The sequence below is a fragment of the Populus nigra genome, chromosome 9 (assembly GCF_951802175.1).
Source record: "Populus nigra chromosome 9, ddPopNigr1.1, whole genome shotgun sequence".
NCBI classification, from domain to species: domain Eukaryota; kingdom Viridiplantae; phylum Streptophyta; class Magnoliopsida; order Malpighiales; family Salicaceae; genus Populus; species Populus nigra.
In genome coordinates this window covers 2646297-2665969 of record NC_084860.1, presented here as the reverse complement: position 1 = coordinate 2665969, position 19673 = coordinate 2646297, and the positions used below count along the sequence as shown (strand labels likewise).

The following is a 19673-nucleotide window of genomic DNA, read 5'->3' as shown; positions in this document are numbered from 1 at the left end:
AAAGTTCAAATTGAACTTTAAAACTAATTTTTATTGCAATTAAGCCCTCAATAAATACAATTAAACCTTGAAAATTTTCAATTGAGTTATTAAACATTTAATTTTGAATTTTTCTTCTCAAATTGAACTTTTCTTGTTAACAGGGCTTTCATGATTCAAAATTAAACTGTCAATTTTTTAACTTTGAATATTTTGATTCTCCCCCACTAGTCTGTGGCAATTTTCTAGATATTTTTCATGTTCTTTCCACTGATGTATATTTGTTTTTCATTTAAAAATTTTTTTTTGTATTTTGTAAGTTTATATGAGGTCCAAAAATAAATAACAACACATGCTATGCTCAAACACAATATATACAGAAAAAAAAATAGAGCGTAACAAAATACAATAAATTGAGAAAACAAGAGATCCTTACAATATTTAAAAACCTCTTAAGATCATGGAACAAAAAGAGAACTCAGCAACATAGCACAAGAAACACATAAAAAATAATAAGAAGTTAGAAAGCCACATAACTTAGATTTGTCACACCAAACACATGGAAGATCAAATCCTTTCTTATTTTTTTTCGTGACACTGACAACTTTAATTATTTTTCAAGAACCAAAATCAAGTTCTAAAAAACTTAGAAACAAAAACGATCCAAGTGAAAAAAAATAACAAAGAAAACTAAAATTATATATATATATATATATATATATATATATATATATATATATATATATATGATCACCTAGCCAAACTTATGATAATAATAATAGCATAAACAATGATTGCAAAGTAGCAATAATGTCATCAATGGTGTTCATATTGATAGGTTAGAAATTAAGTGCAAAGTAATAAAATTAAATTATTGATTTAAGTTATGTTGATCCTTTTAATTATAAGTTTATTATTATCACAAAGGTTGAATTGTTCAAGGGTTATATAGATACAATATATATTAATAAAGAACTAAAATTGATATCTAATATTGTTATATACTTAAGGGAAGAAAGGAAGGTAGTTTTAGAGCTTTGATTGAGCATTCATGAGGTCAAAACAAGAACAATTTGAACTTGAAAACGAGTTATTTCCAACATGATAAGACTGATGTAGAAGATTTTTATCCAACATATGGCCTTAAAATAATGGACATAAATTTTGTTTCTAGAAACCATGATCTCTGTATAGGGTTTGATTTATAAAAGGCATCTAAACTCGTTAAGGCCTCCAAACTAGTACTAGAAATCACTATTTTGAAAATGTCATATTTTCCAAGTTGATTAAAAAAATTTCTATTTACTTAGAAATATTTTATTAATTTTTAAGTTTTGTTTTGAAAAGCTTTAATAATTAAATTTGTTTAGAAAAATATTGACTAATAAAAGTTTGAATTATAATTATTATGATCTTTGTGTTTATTGTATTTTTTATGTTGTTTTTGTATGTGTCTGCAACCTACTACATATTTCTAAAACTAGAGGACGGTGTCGTTTCGAAAAATCTGCATTGATATTTTAACAAAAACAAGTCATTGCCTAGACTTTGAAGGTTGAAAAGAGTAACTCATTAAAGAGATGCCTAATTCCGTCACGCAACTTCTCTGGAGACTTGTCTGAAGGCCATATCCTTTCTCCACAAAGCAAAATTTGACAATTTCCAAAAGCCAGATCCAGTTTACCCCATCATGGAAGCTGAAAAACTGTTCCTGCTTTTTTCTCTTTTAATGCTCCATTTCTCATCTTGTACATCCCTAGACTCCTTAAAGACGAACCAAACCATTAAAGAAGGTGACCTTCTCATCTCCAAAGGAAATAATTTTGCACTAGGATTTTTCAGTCCAGGTAGTTCTAGCAATAGATATCTTGGAATTTGGTACCATAAAGTACCAGAACAAACTGTGGTGTGGGTTGCAAACAGGAACGATCCAATCATTGGTTCCTCAGGATTTCTCTTTATAAACCAATATGGAAACCTCGTTCTCTATGGTAACGATGACCGAAAGCTTCCTGTGTGGTCTACAAATGTTTCAGTGGAAGAAAATGATACTTGTGCAGCTCACCTCTTGGATTCAGGAAATTTGATATTGTTCAGGAAAAGAAGCAGAAAAACTGTATGGCAAAGCTTCGATTATCCTACGAACATCCTGCTTCCTGGAATGAAACTGGGGCTGGATCGAAAATTAGGAATTGATCGGTTCCTAACATCATGGAGATCAGCTGATGACCCTGGGATTGGAGACTTTTCTCTTATGATCAACCCAAATGGCTCACCGCAAATGTTTATCTATAAGGGTACAAAGCCAATTAATAGATCTCCTCCTTGGCCATGGAGAAGTCAGATGGGCTTATACAAAAGCACTTTTGTAAATGATCCAGACGAAATATACTTTGTCTACACAGTTCCTGATGATTCTATTCTGCTAAGATTAATAGTGGATCATCCAGGACGTGTAAAGGCTTTAACATGGCGAGAAAGTGATGGTCAATGGAAGGAATACTGGAAGTCCCCTCAGTTTCAGTGCAACTATTATAGACATTGTGGTGCTTTTAGTACGTGTGAACTTGCCAATCTAAATGAATTTGGATGTGCCTGTTTACCTGGTTTCGAGCCCAAGTACCCATTGGAATGGTCTACGAGAGATGGGTCCGGTGGTTGTGTCAGGAAGCGGCTACATACGTCTTCGGTGTGCCAGCATGGTGAAGGGTTTGTGAAGGTGGAAAATGTAATTCTTCCGGAAAGTTCAGCTGCAGTTTGGGTGGATATGAGCAAGAGTCTTGCAGACTGCGAAGTGCAATGCATGAGGAATTGCTCATGCTCTGCATACGCAATCATTGCAATTCTCGGAAAAAATTATGGTTGTTTGACATGGTACAAGGAATTAGAAGACATTAATTATGCTGGGAGTGAAAGTCATGATCTCTATGTTCGTGTTGATGCATATGAATTAGGTACCCTTTTTCTGCTCAGTAACTATTTCGTAGGATTGCCATTACAAATATTGATTTATAAGAGCTTTCCTATGCTTGTCACTACTCTTGACTGTAGTTAATAAGCTCTTCCCTGCAGGAAAGAAACCATAGATATTGGTACGTTTTAGGTGCCAAAAGGGCTACCCTTTGCCATATGTATTGTCATATTTCGATCGGAAAATGGGGTGGTTTTTCCTGTAGAGTTAAATCTTTATTCTTTTCACTCTCGTGCAGCTGATACTACAAGGAAGTCAAATGATTCTCGTGAAAAACCGATGCTGGCCGTTTTAGCACCATCAATTGCATTATCGTGGTTTCTCGTTAGCCTGTTTGCTTATTTGTGGCTCAAGAAGAGAGCAAAAAAAGGTACTGAACTGCAGGTAAACAGAACTTCTACTGAGTTGGAATATTTCAAGCTCAGCACCATAACGGCGGCCACTAACAATTTCTCTCCAGCTAACAAACTCGGGGAAGGTGGTTTTGGCTCTGTTTATAAGGTTGAGTTTCTTGCATATAGCTAAAAACTAAATGGCCTCTCAACACTATAGATTTTTTTCTCTCTAATTTGCATAATTGTAGTCCAGTGGCTTAATCTTGTAACATGATTTTAGGGTCTGCTAGCTAATGCAAAGGAGGTTGCAATAAAAAGGTTATCTATAAGTTCAGGACAAGGAACAGAAGAATTTAAAAATGAAGTTATGGTAATTGCAATGCTTCAACACAGGAATCTTGTTAAACTTCTAGGTTACTGCAATCAGGATGGAGAACAAATCTTAATCTATGAATACTTGCCAAACAAAAGCTTGGACTCGTTTCTTTTCGGTAAGTCTCTTTACGTATTTATGATTTACACTAGTTGTCAAATTATTCCTGTCTGAAAAGTAATTGTTTCAACAGATGAAAGCAGAATATTGTTATTGGATTGGCGAAAACGCTTTGATATTATTGTTGGAATAGCTCGTGGGATTTTATATCTTCACCAAGACTCCAGGGTGAGAATCATTCACAGGGATTTAAAATGCAGCAACATTCTATTGGATGCAGAGATGAACCCAAAAATATCAGATTTCGGAATGGCAAAAATATTTGAAGGCAACCGAACTGAAGATAGGACAAGGAGAGTTGTAGGAACATAGTAAGTACCTTTGCCTAAAACAAAGACCGAGTGACAAAGTACTATCATTGATTACCAGGAATACTAAAACTTCAGATTCTTGTTTTTCTGATGCAGTGGCTATATGTCACCAGAATATGCTGTGTTTGGAAACTTTTCTGTAAAATCAGATGTTTTCAGTTTTGGGGTCATGTTGCTAGAGATTGTGAGTGGCAAGAATAACAACAGATTTTATCAACAGAAACCTCCGTTGACCTTGATTGGATATGTGAGTTATAAGAGAGCTTTTAGTGCTCTTGGTTGAATTTCAATGTTCACAATTTTAGATGTTGTCTGCTCTTATTTCTTGTATGTTAATGATTTATATGAACAACACAGGTGTGGGAATTGTGGAGACTAGACAAAGCATTGGAGATAGTGGATCCATCACTGAAAGAGTTGTATCATCCGCGTGAAGCCTTGAAATGCTTACAAATTGGTCTCCTGTGCGTGCAAGAAGATGCCACGGACAGACCATCTATGTTGGCAGTTGTTTTTATGTTGAATAGTGAAACAGAGATTCCTTCTCCAAAACAACCTGCATTCCTCTTTAGAAAATCTGACAATAATCCTGATATAGCATTAGACGTAGAAGATGGACAGTGTTCTCTAAATGAGGTGACAATTTCTGAAGCTGCTTGTCGCTGAAGCTGTGCTGTCCGAAAAAATTGCTAATATGAAGTTCCATTAGATTTGTAATGAAAACAAATATGTTGTACATCACAACAGATCAAGCTCTTCAGCACTAGACGTACCCGCTGCTACAACTCCCAACCTGATTCTAAACAACTGATCTATTCTGCCTGGTGACAAGGAAGAAACCTAACAGCATCATCATATGGAATGCTATATGGGTGGTGTTCGTCAGCTATTCTTTTATGGATAGTTACTCGATCTACCTTATGTTATGATGCTTGCTTTGTCTTACCTTTTTCTCCTATGTTCCTGAGCCACAAATATGCTAATGATCAGCCATGATGAACCCACAGTTGGAACAAGAACGGTCACAATTCCTTTTCATGAGAGCCATTTGATCTCCTCCATTCCTTTCATTCTTGTGTCCATTAATTCTCCATATTATCCAATGCAGTATTTCGCTCTTCCTGGATTAATTGCAATTGCGCATGCTGCGCGTGAACTTTTTTTTTTTTTTGGGATAAGAGTAACTGTATTAAAGGAAGAAACTACAGGGATACACTCCAAGAAATACAAAAGCTTGTTACTTGGTTCGTGAAAGGAAAATAAGTAAAAGTTAAAAAAGAAACTAAAAAACATACAAAAGTAGATTGTGAAGACAAACAGGTAAGTCGGTTAAATAATTTCTAGTTAAATAATTTCTGAAATTACTTGACTAGTCGAGTAGTTGATTACGTATGAATCTATATTCGATAGGATCTTGAAATTAATAAAAGCAATGATATCTCATGATTCTAGTAGGCACCAAATAGACCTAAAAGTAATTGGAATATGAAACCTTGGTTCGAGTTCTACCAAATAGAATTAGACCAAATAAAAAATATCTTTGCAAACATCTTAATGATATCAGTAAATCTAATGAAAGACTCTGTTATTTTTCTTATACTAGATGAAGTAAACTGAGGCTAAAAGGGCTAACCGAGTAAATAAAAATAAAAATTTCTTTTTTTTTCGAGTGCTTGTATGCCCACTAAAGTAGATAACACCATGTGAAAAAAGACCAAACTATAAGAGTCATATTTGTGATAGCACCTTAATTAAAATATAGTAGAGAAAGGATACTGAAAGAACAAATATTCATGTGTTTTAACCTGCGATCCACAAAAGATATATATTGAAGAGGGAATGATCTAAAAAGCATGTAGTCTATCTATGATGTTAAGACAACCCATAGAGGCAAGCCAAAAAAGTATCTCAAAATGAAACCTAGAAACCATAGAAGATGGTGCATAGAATTTGTGGGTCTAGATTAATTTATTCTTTTAGATTTAAAGTACATTTGTTTTTGTTTGATTTTGAAGTTAGATTTATATTAGACTTAATTAACTTATGATTCAATGTATTTTCTTTAACAGAGTATTATTTTTAATATAATTTCTTTTTTTATAGTTAAGATTTCTTGCATATACATCGAATAATTTCATAACTTCTGGGTTTGAGGCGTGATATTAATTATTAATTCTCTTTATATATATATTATGGGAAAAAGTTCTACATAACCAAGGTTGGTAAAGACTGGAATTCTTCGATCAAACCGTGTTAGTCAACATAAAACCAATTGGTTGCTATGTTCTTGTGTGTTAGGTTTAAATAAATTTTCTTTTTTTCTGAACTATGTTCCAGTGTTTTTCTTTTGAACTTAGTACCTTTAAATAAAATTGAAAAACTAGCACAGGGAGAATTTTTTTTATTTTTTCTTAAGAAATAGCACCACTTGAAAGGAAATGCTGATGTTTTTCAAAAACCACCGGTCCCAATAGTGTTTTCTTTCGAGCTATTTTATTGAAGTAGTAGACTATTGTTTTCTAAAATACAACTTTATTCTTATAATTTTTTATTTAACCGCTGAAACGATTTAAAATTTTAATAAAAGATTTTAAAGTTTTTATTTTCTATAAAGTTAAAATTTTATATCCATCCAATATGGAAAGACATTCAAATAAGTTTAAGAAATTATTGTTTGGGATTTTCAGCAATTTTTTAGTTGATGTAAGATTTCTTTTTCTATTTAGTTTGGAACGCTTTTATTATTTTTTCAGTTTTGTTTAACATTTTATTTCTAGTATAAATAGAATTTTTATCTTGTATTTTAAAAGATTACTTGAAGAGAAATATTCATTAATAAAATTATGAATTAGAGTTTTGTATGCTATTCATGTAAATTAAAGTAACACAAGAAAAAAAAACAAATACAATAATACAAAATAATGCTAAACAAAATCACACAAAAACCCTAATTTATAATTTTATAATAAAATATTTCTTTTTAAATAATCTATCACTCTAAAAGGTTTTATACAATTCCTTCAATAAACCTAAAAACTTACCTAAACCAATAATAAAACCTGAAAATAATGGAAAAGTAATAAAAATCAGAAGAAAAGTAGAAAAAATATCTTCATTAAAACTGGAAAAAGAATTAATCTAAATAGAAAAAAATTATAAATCAATTAAAAAATACAGAAAATTCTGAATAGTAATTTTTAGGGCATTTTGAACTCTAATGAGTATGAACTTTTTACTCCAAAAGAAACAAAGCCGTTGGAAACTGTTACTAAATTTATAGGATGATCCAACCATGAAATTAAAAGTTATAATATAAACTTGTATATTTAGAAAAAAAATCTTTTTTATTAGTTTTCTTTAATTAGAAAGAATACATCATCGAGTTCAAATTGTTTTTATCTTATTTTTCTGTCCATGTCAAATTAAAACTCTTCAACCCATTTGCTTTCTTTATTTTAAATATATAATAATTTTAGTTTTTTTATCTTAAAATTTATATAAAAAAATAATAATTGAATTTTTTTTTACGTTGATTTCTATTTCTAGAATAATAAACTCAAGGAAATATCTAATTTATTTTTGCATATATATATATATATATAAACTCAAGGAAAGCCCAAAAGTCTTCATATGCACCCTGGCCCAAAATATGAAGACTTTTGGGCTTTCCTTGAGTTTATATACACCCAAAAAAGATACCAAGCCAGTTAAATAATTATTGTAAATACATCAATTCCTGATTTCCATGTAGAATTACCAAAACCGAAACCTGTGGAAAAATTACTATAGAAATGTGTTGAATTATTATGGATTATAATAGTGAATTTACTATCTTTCCCTTCTCATCAGAAAAACTGTCTATCTCTTAGGGGTAATGTAGTCTTTTTATATGCTCATTGATCATTATAAAATTAATCATGAGCTTCTTGGTCTTTTTATTTTTTTATATAGTGTACTTATTTAAATGCCTTTAAAAAAACTATGTTCCTCAAGTTTATTGTCATTTTTTATATTTTATAGCACTGTAAAATAATTATATTGTCCTTGAAATCAAAATTTTCTAACCTTGCCTCTAAGGATTAATTTGTACTTTTTGTTTATTTTGTTGTTATTGTTATTGTTATTATGTGATCAATTTAATCTTTTAATATATATATATATATAAAGTACAAATGGTTAATGTATTCGTTGAAAATACTAGTGAATAAATCTCCTTGTCGTGTTTAAACTTTATGTGCGGTGGCTTACAACTATCAAAATTAGCTTTCTTCAGTGTTTTTCGATTCATCATAGTGCAGCCTCCTTCTCTAGGTGGTGAGTGTAATGTAAGTTCATTTAGTTTGGCCCCGGTTGGCTTTTTTTTTTTTTGTTTTTTTGTCTTTCCTCCTTGATTTTCATGCTAACCTTTTAAAATTTCACAGTAGCCATTACTATTTTTTTTTCCTTTTGATTTAATTCTTATTCTTTCATTTGATTATTTTCAATTTTATTATCCTTAAAAAAATTTTAATCTATCAAATTTGATATCCATTCTCGACTGCTATTTGTTTTATTTGAAATCATTTTTAAAATTGATTTTTTTAATGATTTCATCCATCTTTATTTTTTTATTGCTACTTTCTTTGCTTTGACAAAAACATTTATGATGTTTTTATTTTAATTTTATCCTTCAATATTGAATTGAGCTTTTTTATTGAGTCTAGATCTAAAGTTTAATAAGTTATGAATTTAGAAGATTAACTTAGATTTAGAATATTTGCTTCGATTCATTTTTTGTTTTTTTTTAAGCTCATGTTTTTTTTTAATTTCATCCTTCAACATTCGATTTAATTAGATATTGAGTTTTGTTTTTTTATTTATTTATAGTCTATAAGGTTTTGTTACTAATTTTAAAAATAATTTAGGTTTTCTCAAGTCTTTTTTTGTCGCTCTTTATTAAATTTAGCTTTTTTTAAAAAAAAAAAGTACGTTTTTTTATTTAAATTAAGTGAATTGCTTAGATATAAATATGATATATTTATTTCATGATATTTTATTTGGTATGCTTTTGTGGTCATTGAACAGATAATGCATGCGACCTCTTCTTCTTCTTGTTGTTCTTTTCTTCTTTTTAAATTGGCTTATAAAAAACCATTTTTTCTTATTTAACTTCTAAAAATAGGTCATAATAAAATAAAAAATATCTTAATAAATAATATATTATTAAATTCAGTGGGATATATGATCCAATTGAGGGTATAATAGATTAACTCAATTTCATTCGTATTTTAAATCATAAAATATTTTTACTTTTATTTTTTATTTTTTATTTTTATATAGGTCAGGTGGGTGGGTAGGTCATGCCCTTGGATGGATTGTTAATTTTTTGAACAATGCATTTTTTTTTTACTTAATGCTTTTTCAGCTCCCCTGAAGATATATATATATATATATATATATATATATATAACCTTTGTTAGTTAAATGCATTTTTTTAATCCCACACATATGTCATGTTTGTTCATTATTTTTAGATTTTTTGTTTCTGTGTAATTAAATGCAAAATAATTTAAGAGAAAAAAAAGTTGTCAAGTGTGGAACAGATAACTCAAATCGTGAATTTAACAAATTGATCACTCAGATTTACTTGAATTTTTTTAATTTTAAATTTCATTCTTTATTGTTAGATTACTTTTAGATTGAATATAATTATTTGTTTTAATTTGTTTTATAAAATTGTTACGGTCTTATAACTTTAATTATAAATTTGAATGATTGATTAAGATTGACTAACGTTTATCTAATATGTTTTTATTTTAATATTTAAAAAATAAATTTTAATATATTACTGTTTTAATATTAAAAAATAGTATCTTCTTCCATCTTGCATTCATGATTGATTTTTGTTTTTCCTTAAAAAAACACGATATGTTGTCCGATAGATATTTGTTAGTTTTGATGCGTATCATCTCATGCTGCCCACTTGAAAGAAAACCCTAAAGAGTAAGGTTCAAGTGATGCAGTGCATGGGGAAATTAATAAATCAAAGTTTCTTAAATTGGAAAATTGTAGTTAAACAATAAAAATAATTCTGATTTAATAAATTTTAAATATCAATTATGGAATGCCACTAAAGTATAACATTGTTTTAAATAATAAATTAATTGACATAACTAATAAAAATAAAATCAAAGAAATATTAGAATAGTAAATAAATATTATTTACTATTAAAAAACAATTAGGAACAAACGTGACAAAAGGGTCTCACAACTGTACAAAACTTGGACTGAAAAGCTAGAATAATAAAAACACCTCAAGGCAAAAATTCCTACCCCTGCGTGGGGTGTCGGCCAAACGATGCGTGCCACCTGGCTAGATGACAATGTCTTATCCAAAACGCACGAATGCTTGCAATGAATTAAAATACTTTCTCAGGAATTAGCAATTAAGCATAATGTGTCCTAGCTAATCTAAAATATGAAATTGCACCCTTAACATTTATGCAGTTTAGTCCTTCTAAAACTCTTTATTTTGAAAAAAAATCAATTCAGCTAGATGAATGATAATTGGAAAAATCAAATAGAAAAAATTAAATAGTTTAGTTTTTGGATTTAAAACTAATCATACCCATCATGTCCTCCATAGCACATATATCAATTCTTTCCCTTTGTAATATTAGTAACAACAAAGTATCATTACTAATTTTTTTTGTTTTTTTTTTGAATTTTACAATCTCAATTATATGATTTATGGAGTCATTTAAGTTCTTTAAGGCCTCCAAACTAGTATTAAAAATTACTATTTTGAAAGCGTTATATTTTTCAAGTTGATTTATATTTTTTTCTATTTATTTTAGAAATATTTTATTGATTTTTAAGCTTTGTTTAGGGTGTTTTTCCTAACATATAATAGTCCGGAAGATCTTTGATATTTAAATTTGATTAGAAAAATATTGAGTAAGAAAAGTTTGAATTATAATTATTATTATGGTTGTATCTTTCTATTTTACAATCTCAATATTTTTCTTTGTGTTTGTTGCTACATATTTCTAAAACAAGAGGACAGTATCGTTTCCAAAAAATCTGAAGGTTGAAAGAGATGCCATGTTAAGCGAAGTGGATCCCAAAATAGCCACTTCCGTCACATAACTTCTCTGGAGACTAGTCTGAAGGCAAAATTTAACACTTTTCCAGAAGCCAAGTTCCAGTTTACTCCATGGAAGCTGAAAAACTGTTCCTGCTTCTTTCTCTTTTAATGCTCCAATTCTCATCTTGTACATCCCAAGACTCCTTAAAGACCAACCAAACCATTAAAGAAGGTGACCTTCTTATCTCCGAAGGAAATATTTTCGCTCTAGGATTTTTCAGTCCTGGCAGTTCTAGCAATAGATATCTTGGAATTTGGTACCATAAAATACCAGAACATGCTGTGGTGTGGGTTACAAACAGGAACGATCCAATCATTGGTTCCTCAGGATTTCTCTTTATAAACCAATATGGAAACCTCGTTCTCTATGGTAACGATGACCAAAAGCTTCCTGTGCGGTCTACAAATGTTTCAGTGGAAGAAAATGATACTTGTGCAGCTCAGCTCTTGGATTCAGGAAATTTGATATTGGTCAGGAAAAGAAGCAGAAAAACTGATCGGTTCATAACATCATGGAGATCAGCTGAAGACCCTGGGTTCGGGGACTTTTCAGTTAGGACCAACCCAAATGGCTCGCCACAATTCTTTCTCTATAATGGTAAAAACCCAATTAGTAGATCTCCCCCTTGGCCATGGAGAAATCAGATGAGCTTATACACAAGCACTTTTGTAAATGATCCAGACGAAAAGTACTCTTTCTACACAGTTCCTGATGATTCTTTTCTGGTAAGACTAATAGTAGATCATTCAGGACTTGTAAAGGTGTTAACATGGAGAGAAAGTGATGGTCAGTGGAAGGATTACTGGAAGACCCCTCAGTTTGAGTGCGACTATTATGGACAGTGTGGTGCTTATAGCACGTGTGAACTTGCCACTTATAATACACTTGGATGTGCCTGTTTACCTGGGTTCGAGCCCAAGTACCCAATGGAATGGTCTGGGAGAGATGGGTCCGGTGGTTGTGTCAGGAAGCGGCTACAGACATTTTCGGTATGCGATCATGGAGAAGGGTTTGTGAAGGTGGAAAATGTAATTCTTCCGGACACTTCAGCTGCAGTTTGGGCGGACATGAGCAAGAGTCGTGCAGACTGTGAACTGGAATGCAAGAGGAATTGTTCATGCTCTGCATACGCAGTCATTGTGATTCCCGGAAAAGGGGATGGTTGTTTGAATTGGTACAAGGAATTAGTAGACATTAGATATGATAGGAGTAGTGAAAGTCAATATTTATTACTAGTTTAAATTATTAATATTTTTATTAATATTATAAAATTTGATCTAGAATTTACAATTTACCAATATTTTTATTATATTTCTCACTATTTAATTAATCATGCTAAAGTTTTCTACCGGAGGATTACAATGTCTTTCTTCAAGGCATGAAGCCATGCCAAATTCATTTTGATAAGGTTGACTTCTCAAATTAATTCTCCCATAGCAATCCAGCACTCACATTGAGTTAACATGCACACCTTCTTCTTCTTCAACTTCATCACCCACCGAAATGGCCTTTATATCATCCTTCAATTATTAATTGGTTCTTCTTGCTAACGTGTCAAGCTGATTGGACACTAACTAGACATCTGTCGTGGAATGATGATGCCATGCTTACATCATCCTTTAGTTTGGGTCAGTCCATGTGGATGGGGTCGGATTGATGGCTGGTTTCTGGTTCAATATGTGAAGAAGATTAATCCAGCCAATTTACAACCTCTCCAGCAACCACTCTTTCCTGTTGAACATTCTCAGTCGTTGAGAGGTTATCTAGAATTCGAGACAAGGAACAGAAGAATTTAAAACTGAAGTCACAGTAATTGCAAAGCTTCACCACAGGAACTTGTGAAGCTTCTAGGCTGTTGCATTCAGGTTGAGAACATATGTTAATTTATAGAGTTTTTTTAGTTAGTACTATATTTTTTTTCATGATAGTTTTTAATTTTTAAAAATAAAATAAAAATTTATAATTTGATTATCATAAATATAAAATATTAAAATATTTATTATAAATTGTGGTATTGATTTTGAATGAAAAGTAGTTATAGTTTTAAGGTATTTTTTTAGTGAAAAATAATGTTTTTATTTTCAACAAATAAACATTTTTTGAGTTTTTCTTTTTTAAAAAATAAAACTCAAAATTAAGAAATATTTTTTTTTATCATTGAACAGAAATATTGTCTTATGTAGAGTAAATGCCAGAATGTTTAGAAATATAATAATGATTATTTTTCAAAATGTTTGTCTGCAAGCAACATTTCACTTCCAAAAGCCAAGGTCCAGTTTGCCTCATCATGGAACCTGGAGAACTTATATATATATATATATTTGTCTGCAAGCAACATTTCACTTCCAAAAGCCAAGGTCCAGTTTGCCTCATCATGGAACCTGGAAAACTCCTGCTTTTTTCTCTTATAATGCTCCATTTCTCATCTTGTACATCCCAAGAATCCTTAAAGACCAACCAAACCATTAAAGAAGGTGACCTTCTTATCTCCAAAGGAGATATTTTCGCACTAGGATTTTTCAGTCCTGGCAGTTCAACCAATAGATATCTTGGAATTTGGTACCATAAAATACCAGGACAGACTGTGGTGTGGGTTGCAAACAGGAACGATCCAATCATTGGTTCCTCTGGATTTCTCTTTATAGACCAATATGGAAACCTCGTTCTCTATGGTAACGATGACCAAAAGCTTCTAGTGTGGTCTACCAATGTTTCAGTGGAAGAAAATGATACTTGTGAAGCTCAACTCTTGGATTCTGGGAATTTGATACTGGTCAGGAAAAGAAGCACAAAAATTGTATGGCAAAGCTTCGATTATCCCACTAACATACAGCTACCTGGAATGAAACTGGGGCTGGATGGAAAATTAGGAACTGATCGGTTCCTAACATCATGGAGATCAACTGATGACCCTGGAATTGGAGACTTTTCAGTTAGGATCAATCCAAATGGCTCACCGCAAATCTTTCTCTATAGTGGTACAAAGCCAATTAGTAGAGCTGCTCCTTGGCCATGGAGAAGTCAGATGAGCTTATACAAAAGCACTTTTGTAAATGATCCAGATGAAATATACCGGGTCTACACAGTTCCTGATGATTCTTTTCTGGTAAGACTAATAGTAGATCATTCAGGACTTGTAAAGGTGTTAACATGGCGAGAAAGTGATGGTCAGTGGAAGGATTACTGGAAGACCCCTCAGTTTGAGTGCGACTATTATGGACAGTGTGGTGCTTATAGCACGTGTGAACTTGCCACTTATAATACATTTGGATGTGCCTGTTTACCTGGGTTCGAGCCCAAGTACCCAATGGAATGGTCTGTGAGAGATGGGTCCGGTGGTTGTGTCAGGAAGCGGCTACAGACATCTTCGGTGTGCGATCATGGAGAAGGGTTTGTGAAGGTGGAAAATGTAATTCTTCCGGACACTTCAGCTGCAGTTTGGGCGGACATGAGCAAGAGTCGCGCAGACTGTGAACTGGAATGCAAGAGGAATTGTTCATGCTCTGCATACGCAGTCATTGTGATTCCCGGAAAAAGGGATGGTTGTTTGAATTGGTACAAGGAATTAGTAGACATTAGATATGATAGGAGGAGTGAAAGTTATGATCTGTATGTTCGTGTTGATGCATATGAATTAGGTACCCTTTTTCTTCTCCGTAACAATTTCATAGGATTGTGATTACAAATATTGATATATAAGAGCTTTTCCAGGTTTTGCCACTGCTCTAGGCTGTAGTTAATATGCTCTGTACTACATGAAAGAAACCATTGATATTGATGCTTCTTAGGTGCCGAAGGGGACAGCCTTTGCCATATGTCTAGCCATGTTTCCATAGGAGAAGGGAGTGGTTTTTCCTCTGGAGTTAATCGTTATTGTTTTCATTCTCATGCAGCTGATAATAAAAGGAAGCTGAATGGTTCTCGGGAAAAAACGATGCTGGCCATTTTAGCACCATCAATTGCATTATTGTTGTTTCTCATTAGCCTATCTTCTTATTTGCGGCTCAAGAAGAGGGCAAAAAAAGGTAAGACAAGACTCTCTAATCTCTATTTGGATTTGACTTCCCTAGTCATGTATTTATTCTGCTCTGGTTATGAGGAGAAGCTCACTTTTTGATTCATGTATGGCAAAAAAACCAGGTACTGAGCTGCAGGCAAACAGAAATTCTACTGAATCGGAATATTTCAAGCTCAGCACCATAATGGCGGCCACAAACAATCTCTCTCCAGCTAACGAACTCGGGCAAGGTGGTTTTGGCTCGGTTTATAAGGTAGAGTTTCTCAATTCATTTTCTAGCTAAAAATTAAATGTGTTCTCAATAATACAGATTTGTTTTTTCTAGCTTATTGGTAGTTTAGATGCTTATTATGTAAGAAAACTTTAATACGCCAGGCATATAAACACGGTACAAAATTAAATATTGAGATAATTATCTAGAAATTTTCGTGGTGTTAATAATAATAAAAATCTTCTAATTCATGTAAAGTTTTAGAGTTCCTATGTGGATGGAAGAGACACGACTTTTCATAACATTTTTTGTGGCTAGATTACGGACCCTTTACAGATAACCTAAATTTTTACTCCTTCACCTATAACGGACATGCTTGTCCTACTACTAGAGTTCAATGACCTATAGTCTTACTCCATCTATCATGGATGTGCTTGACCTACTACTAGAGTGAGTTCTAAGCTTTAATTGTCATTTAATTTAAAATCTACATAATATTTTGATCAATTTAAGAATATTTTTCAATCATTCTCTCACTTAGCCAATATAATCAAGTATTTCCTTCCATAGTATCCATAAAATAAATATTTAATGAGCAAATAAACCATATGAATGAACTTTCAATAAGTCATAAGATAATCCAACTTTATATATCTTAATAGATATAGAAAATAATACCTATGTGCACAAAATATCAATTTAATATCTAATAATAATAATAATAATAATAATAATAATAATAAATGTCTAGACAATTAGCTAAAAGAAAATAAAGTCAAACACTTAAATATCTTTTTTTCCCCTTACTCTTCTTATTATATTTAACAAGTTTTGTGCATTTATCAAAATCCCTTTCATCCATTTATACCAAATATATGCTCATTCAAGGGCATTGTTGCCATTTTTTATTAAAACCTTTCTCTTATTTCAAAATATTACACTAAAAAAGCTGAAGGAAAATAAAGAAGACATCTATTTAAAAAGCTTTAAGTTGAAGTTATGGGAACTTTTAGATTAATTTTAAAATCTGAACTTATTTTGAATTTGAAAAATTTCTTCTATGTTCCACCATTTTCTAAAAATTGGATTTTAGTTTCTAGATTTTGTGATGTTAGTTATGGAATTTTGTAAGATGAAAATGTTTTTAGTATTTTAAAAACTAAAGTTTCTACTAGTGGTGGAACATTAATTAATAATTTATATAAAATTATTCTAGACTCTATTTTTGAGCTCAACTATTTATCAATGCATGTTGATTCTATAATTAAAAAGAGCAAAATGTATGAGAATTCCTCTATGTTTTGGCATAGAAAATTAGATCACATCTTCATTGAAAGAATTAAAAAAATAATGAATGGTAAAGTTTTAAACACTCTTGATTTTACTGATTGGTACTTGTGTAGATTGCATAAAGAGATAACAAACTAACAAAACCATTAAAGGTACCACGAGAAGTTCGAATTTTTTTTAAAATCACATGTACTGACATTTGTGGACTATTTAATACTCTATGCCTAAATGATCAAGGATATTTCACCTCATTCATTGATGATCATTCTAATAGATTTATGCATTTCTGTTTTTTATTTGATAAAACTGAAGCACTAGATGCTTTTAAGACCTATAAGGTTAAGATGGAGAATAAAATATATCATAAAGTTTGTAAGGTCAGATAAAAATGAAAAGTATTATGGTAGATATATAAAAAATAATGTTGAATTCATTTGCAAAGTGCCTTAAAGGAGATAGTATTATTACACAGTATACAATATTCGACACACCACATAATAAGATAATATAGTTAAAGGAATTGTATACTTATAGACATGGTAAGGAACATAATTAGTACTTTTAATTTACTATTATCTTTATGGAGTTAGAATTAAAGACTATTGCGTATATTTTAAAATAGAGTTTCATTCTAAAATTGTGTCTAAGACACCTTTTAAATTATGAAATGGATGGAAGCCCAATTTAAATCATACAAATGTATATAGTTGTCTTATTGTGGTAAGGATTAATAATTCTCAATTATAGAAATTAGACCCAAGAACAACTAATTGATACTTTTCTGAAGGATATATGTTTTATTTTTCTTCTCATAATACATGAATAGTTAAAGCCAAAAATGCTAAATTTCTTAAGGATCTCAATTTCAATAGGAGTGATTTTGCTAAAAGGATAAAATTTGAGGAAACATAATATTTGTATAAAGATAAAAGAAAATTAGTTATTGTTCAAAAAGTTATTTAGATAATTTTGAACATCAATTAATTCAAGGGCACTCAGTTCAACTTTAAGAGCAACGAGTTTTTGATATGGTTAACCGACACGATAAAATTTAATTAATAAGTTCTTCAAGAACAAGGAGACCAACAATTTTTAATAATTATGTTGTATATAACAATTTTTAATGATTATGTTGTATATTTTTAAGAGTTTGATTTTGATATCAAACTTAAAGATGATCAAAACTCATTTTCACAAGCCATGAAAGGAGAAACCCTACTCTAATAACACATCTAGGATAACTTCAATATGACATGCATATAAACGTAACAGAAAATTAAGGATACATGCCTCCTATAATGATTTATTAAGTGTTGAAATAATTGTTAGAACTCTTTGTGCTATTAGGAATAAAGAGTCTTCTAATCCATGTGAAACTTAAGGGTCATTGTGTGGATGGAAAACACAAAACTTTTCATAACCATTTTTTTTGGCTAGATTAGGAACACTCTATATAGAAGTACTTAATTTTTCCATCTCCATTTATCATGGATGTGTTTGGCCGTCCAATGGACTTTAAACCATGATTGTTATTGACATATGAGTCACCTTAAAGGTATTTTTTTACCATTATCTTGCAACATGATTTTAGGGTCTGCTAGCTAATGGACTGGAGGTTGCAATAAAAAGGTTATCTAGAAGTTCAAGACAAGGAACAGAAGAATTTAAAAATGAAGTTATGGTAATTGCAAAGCTTCAACACAGGAATCTTGTGAAACTTCTAGGTTACTGCAATCAGGATGGAGAACAAATCTTAATCTATGAATACTTGCCAAACAAAAGCTTGGACTCGTTTCTTTTCGGTAAGTCTTTTTGAAGTATTTATTGCCCTGATTTACACTAGTTGTCAAATTATACCCGTCTGAAAAGTAATTGTTTCAACAGATGAAAGCAGAAGATTGTTATTGGATTGGCGAAAACGCTTTGATATTATTGTTGGAATAGCTCGTGGGATTTTATATCTTCAGCAAGACTCCAGGTTGAGAATCATTCACAGGGATTTAAAATGTAGCAACATTCTACTGGATGCAGAGATGAACCCAAAAATATCAGATTTTGGAATGGCAAAAATATTTGAAGGCAACCAAACCGAAGATAGGACAAGGAGAGTTGTTGGAACATTGTAAGTACCTTTGCCTAAAACAAAGACCGAGTGACAAAGTACTATCATTGATTACCAGGAATACTAAAACTTCAGATTCTTGTTTTTCTGATGCAGTGGCTACATGTCACCAGAATATGCTGCGTTTGGAAACTTTTCTGTAAAATCAGATATTTTCAGTTTTGGGGTCATGTTGTTAGAGATTGTGAGTGGCAAGAAGAACAATATATTTTATCAACAGAATCCTCCCTTGACCTTGATTGGATATGTGAGTTATTAGAGAGTTTTTAGTGCTCTTGGTTGAATTTCAGTGTTCACAATTTTAGATGTTGTCTGTTCTCATTTCTTGTATGCTAATGATTTATATGAACAACACAGGTGTGGGAATTATGGAGAGAAGAAAAAGCATTGGAGATAGTGGATCCATCACTGACGGAGTTGTATGATCCGCGTGAAGCCTTGAAATGCATACAAATTGGTCTACTGTGCGTTCAAGAAGATGCCAAGGACAGACCATCTATGTTGGCAGTTGTTTTTATGTTGAGTAACGAAACAGAGATTCCTTCTCCAAAACAACCTGCATTCCTCTTTACAAAATCTGATAAATTCCCTGATATAGCATTAGACGTAGAAGATGGACAGTGTTCCGTAAATGAGGTGACAATTTCTGAAATTGCTAGTCGCTGAAGCTGTGCTGTCTGAAAAATTGCTAATATGAAGTTCCATTAGATTTGTAATGAAAATACTTGTTGCTAAATTGGGGATTTGAGATTTAACACACACCACCATGCACGAACAATCCAATTCAATGAAAAGTTAAATAACAATGATTTCCGA

General features: G+C 31.5%; 3 protein-coding genes across 3 annotated transcripts; all 3 read left to right on the top strand.

Moving 5' to 3' along the window:
* Window positions 1-712: 712 nt before the first annotated feature.
* Window positions 713-5146, top strand: LOC133703311 (G-type lectin S-receptor-like serine/threonine-protein kinase RKS1). Its single transcript, XM_062127778.1, has 6 exons — window positions 713-2933; window positions 3189-3451; window positions 3566-3776; window positions 3852-4089; window positions 4186-4336; window positions 4447-5146. Exons 1-6 carry the CDS (start codon window positions 1670-1672, stop codon window positions 4753-4755), a joined length of 2436 nt encoding a protein of 811 aa, XP_061983762.1. The 5' UTR covers window positions 713-1669; the 3' UTR covers window positions 4756-5146.
* A 6138-nt stretch (window positions 5147-11284) lies between these two features.
* On the top strand, window positions 11285-12457 carry LOC133703636 (G-type lectin S-receptor-like serine/threonine-protein kinase RKS1). Its single transcript, XM_062128253.1, has one exon. The coding sequence runs from the start codon at window positions 11285-11287 to the stop codon at window positions 12455-12457; it is 1173 nt and encodes a 390-aa protein (XP_061984237.1).
* A 1096-nt stretch (window positions 12458-13553) lies between these two features.
* On the top strand, window positions 13554-19593 carry LOC133703312 (G-type lectin S-receptor-like serine/threonine-protein kinase RKS1). The gene is made up of 7 exons (XM_062127779.1): window positions 13554-14854; window positions 15110-15241; window positions 15357-15487; window positions 18327-18537; window positions 18620-18857; window positions 18954-19104; window positions 19215-19593. The coding sequence occupies exons 1-7, from the start codon at window positions 13591-13593 to the stop codon at window positions 19521-19523; spliced, it is 2436 nt and encodes an 811-aa protein (XP_061983763.1). The 5' UTR covers window positions 13554-13590; the 3' UTR covers window positions 19524-19593.
* The last annotated feature ends 80 nt before the right edge of the window (window positions 19594-19673 follow it).

Excerpts from the sequence above, each read along its gene's own strand:
- LOC133703312 (XM_062127779.1), top strand. The coding sequence starts at position 13,591 with ATGGAACCTGGAAAACTCCTGCTTTTTTCTCTTATAATGCTCCATTTC. Across the intron at positions 14,855-15,109 it reads TGTTGATGCATATGAATTAG|CTGATAATAAAAGGAAGCTG; the intron begins GTACCCTTTTTC and ends ATTCTCATGCAG. Across the intron at positions 15,242-15,356 it reads CAAGAAGAGGGCAAAAAAAG|GTACTGAGCTGCAGGCAAAC; the intron begins GTAAGACAAGAC and ends CAAAAAAACCAG.
- LOC133703636 (XM_062128253.1), top strand. The coding sequence starts at position 11,285 with ATGGAAGCTGAAAAACTGTTCCTGCTTCTTTCTCTTTTAATGCTCCAA.
- LOC133703311 (XM_062127778.1), top strand. The coding sequence starts at position 1,670 with ATGGAAGCTGAAAAACTGTTCCTGCTTTTTTCTCTTTTAATGCTCCAT. Across the intron at positions 3,452-3,565 it reads GTTTTGGCTCTGTTTATAAG|GGTCTGCTAGCTAATGCAAA; the intron begins GTTGAGTTTCTT and ends ACATGATTTTAG. Across the intron at positions 4,090-4,185 it reads AGGAGAGTTGTAGGAACATA|TGGCTATATGTCACCAGAAT; the intron begins GTAAGTACCTTT and ends TTTCTGATGCAG.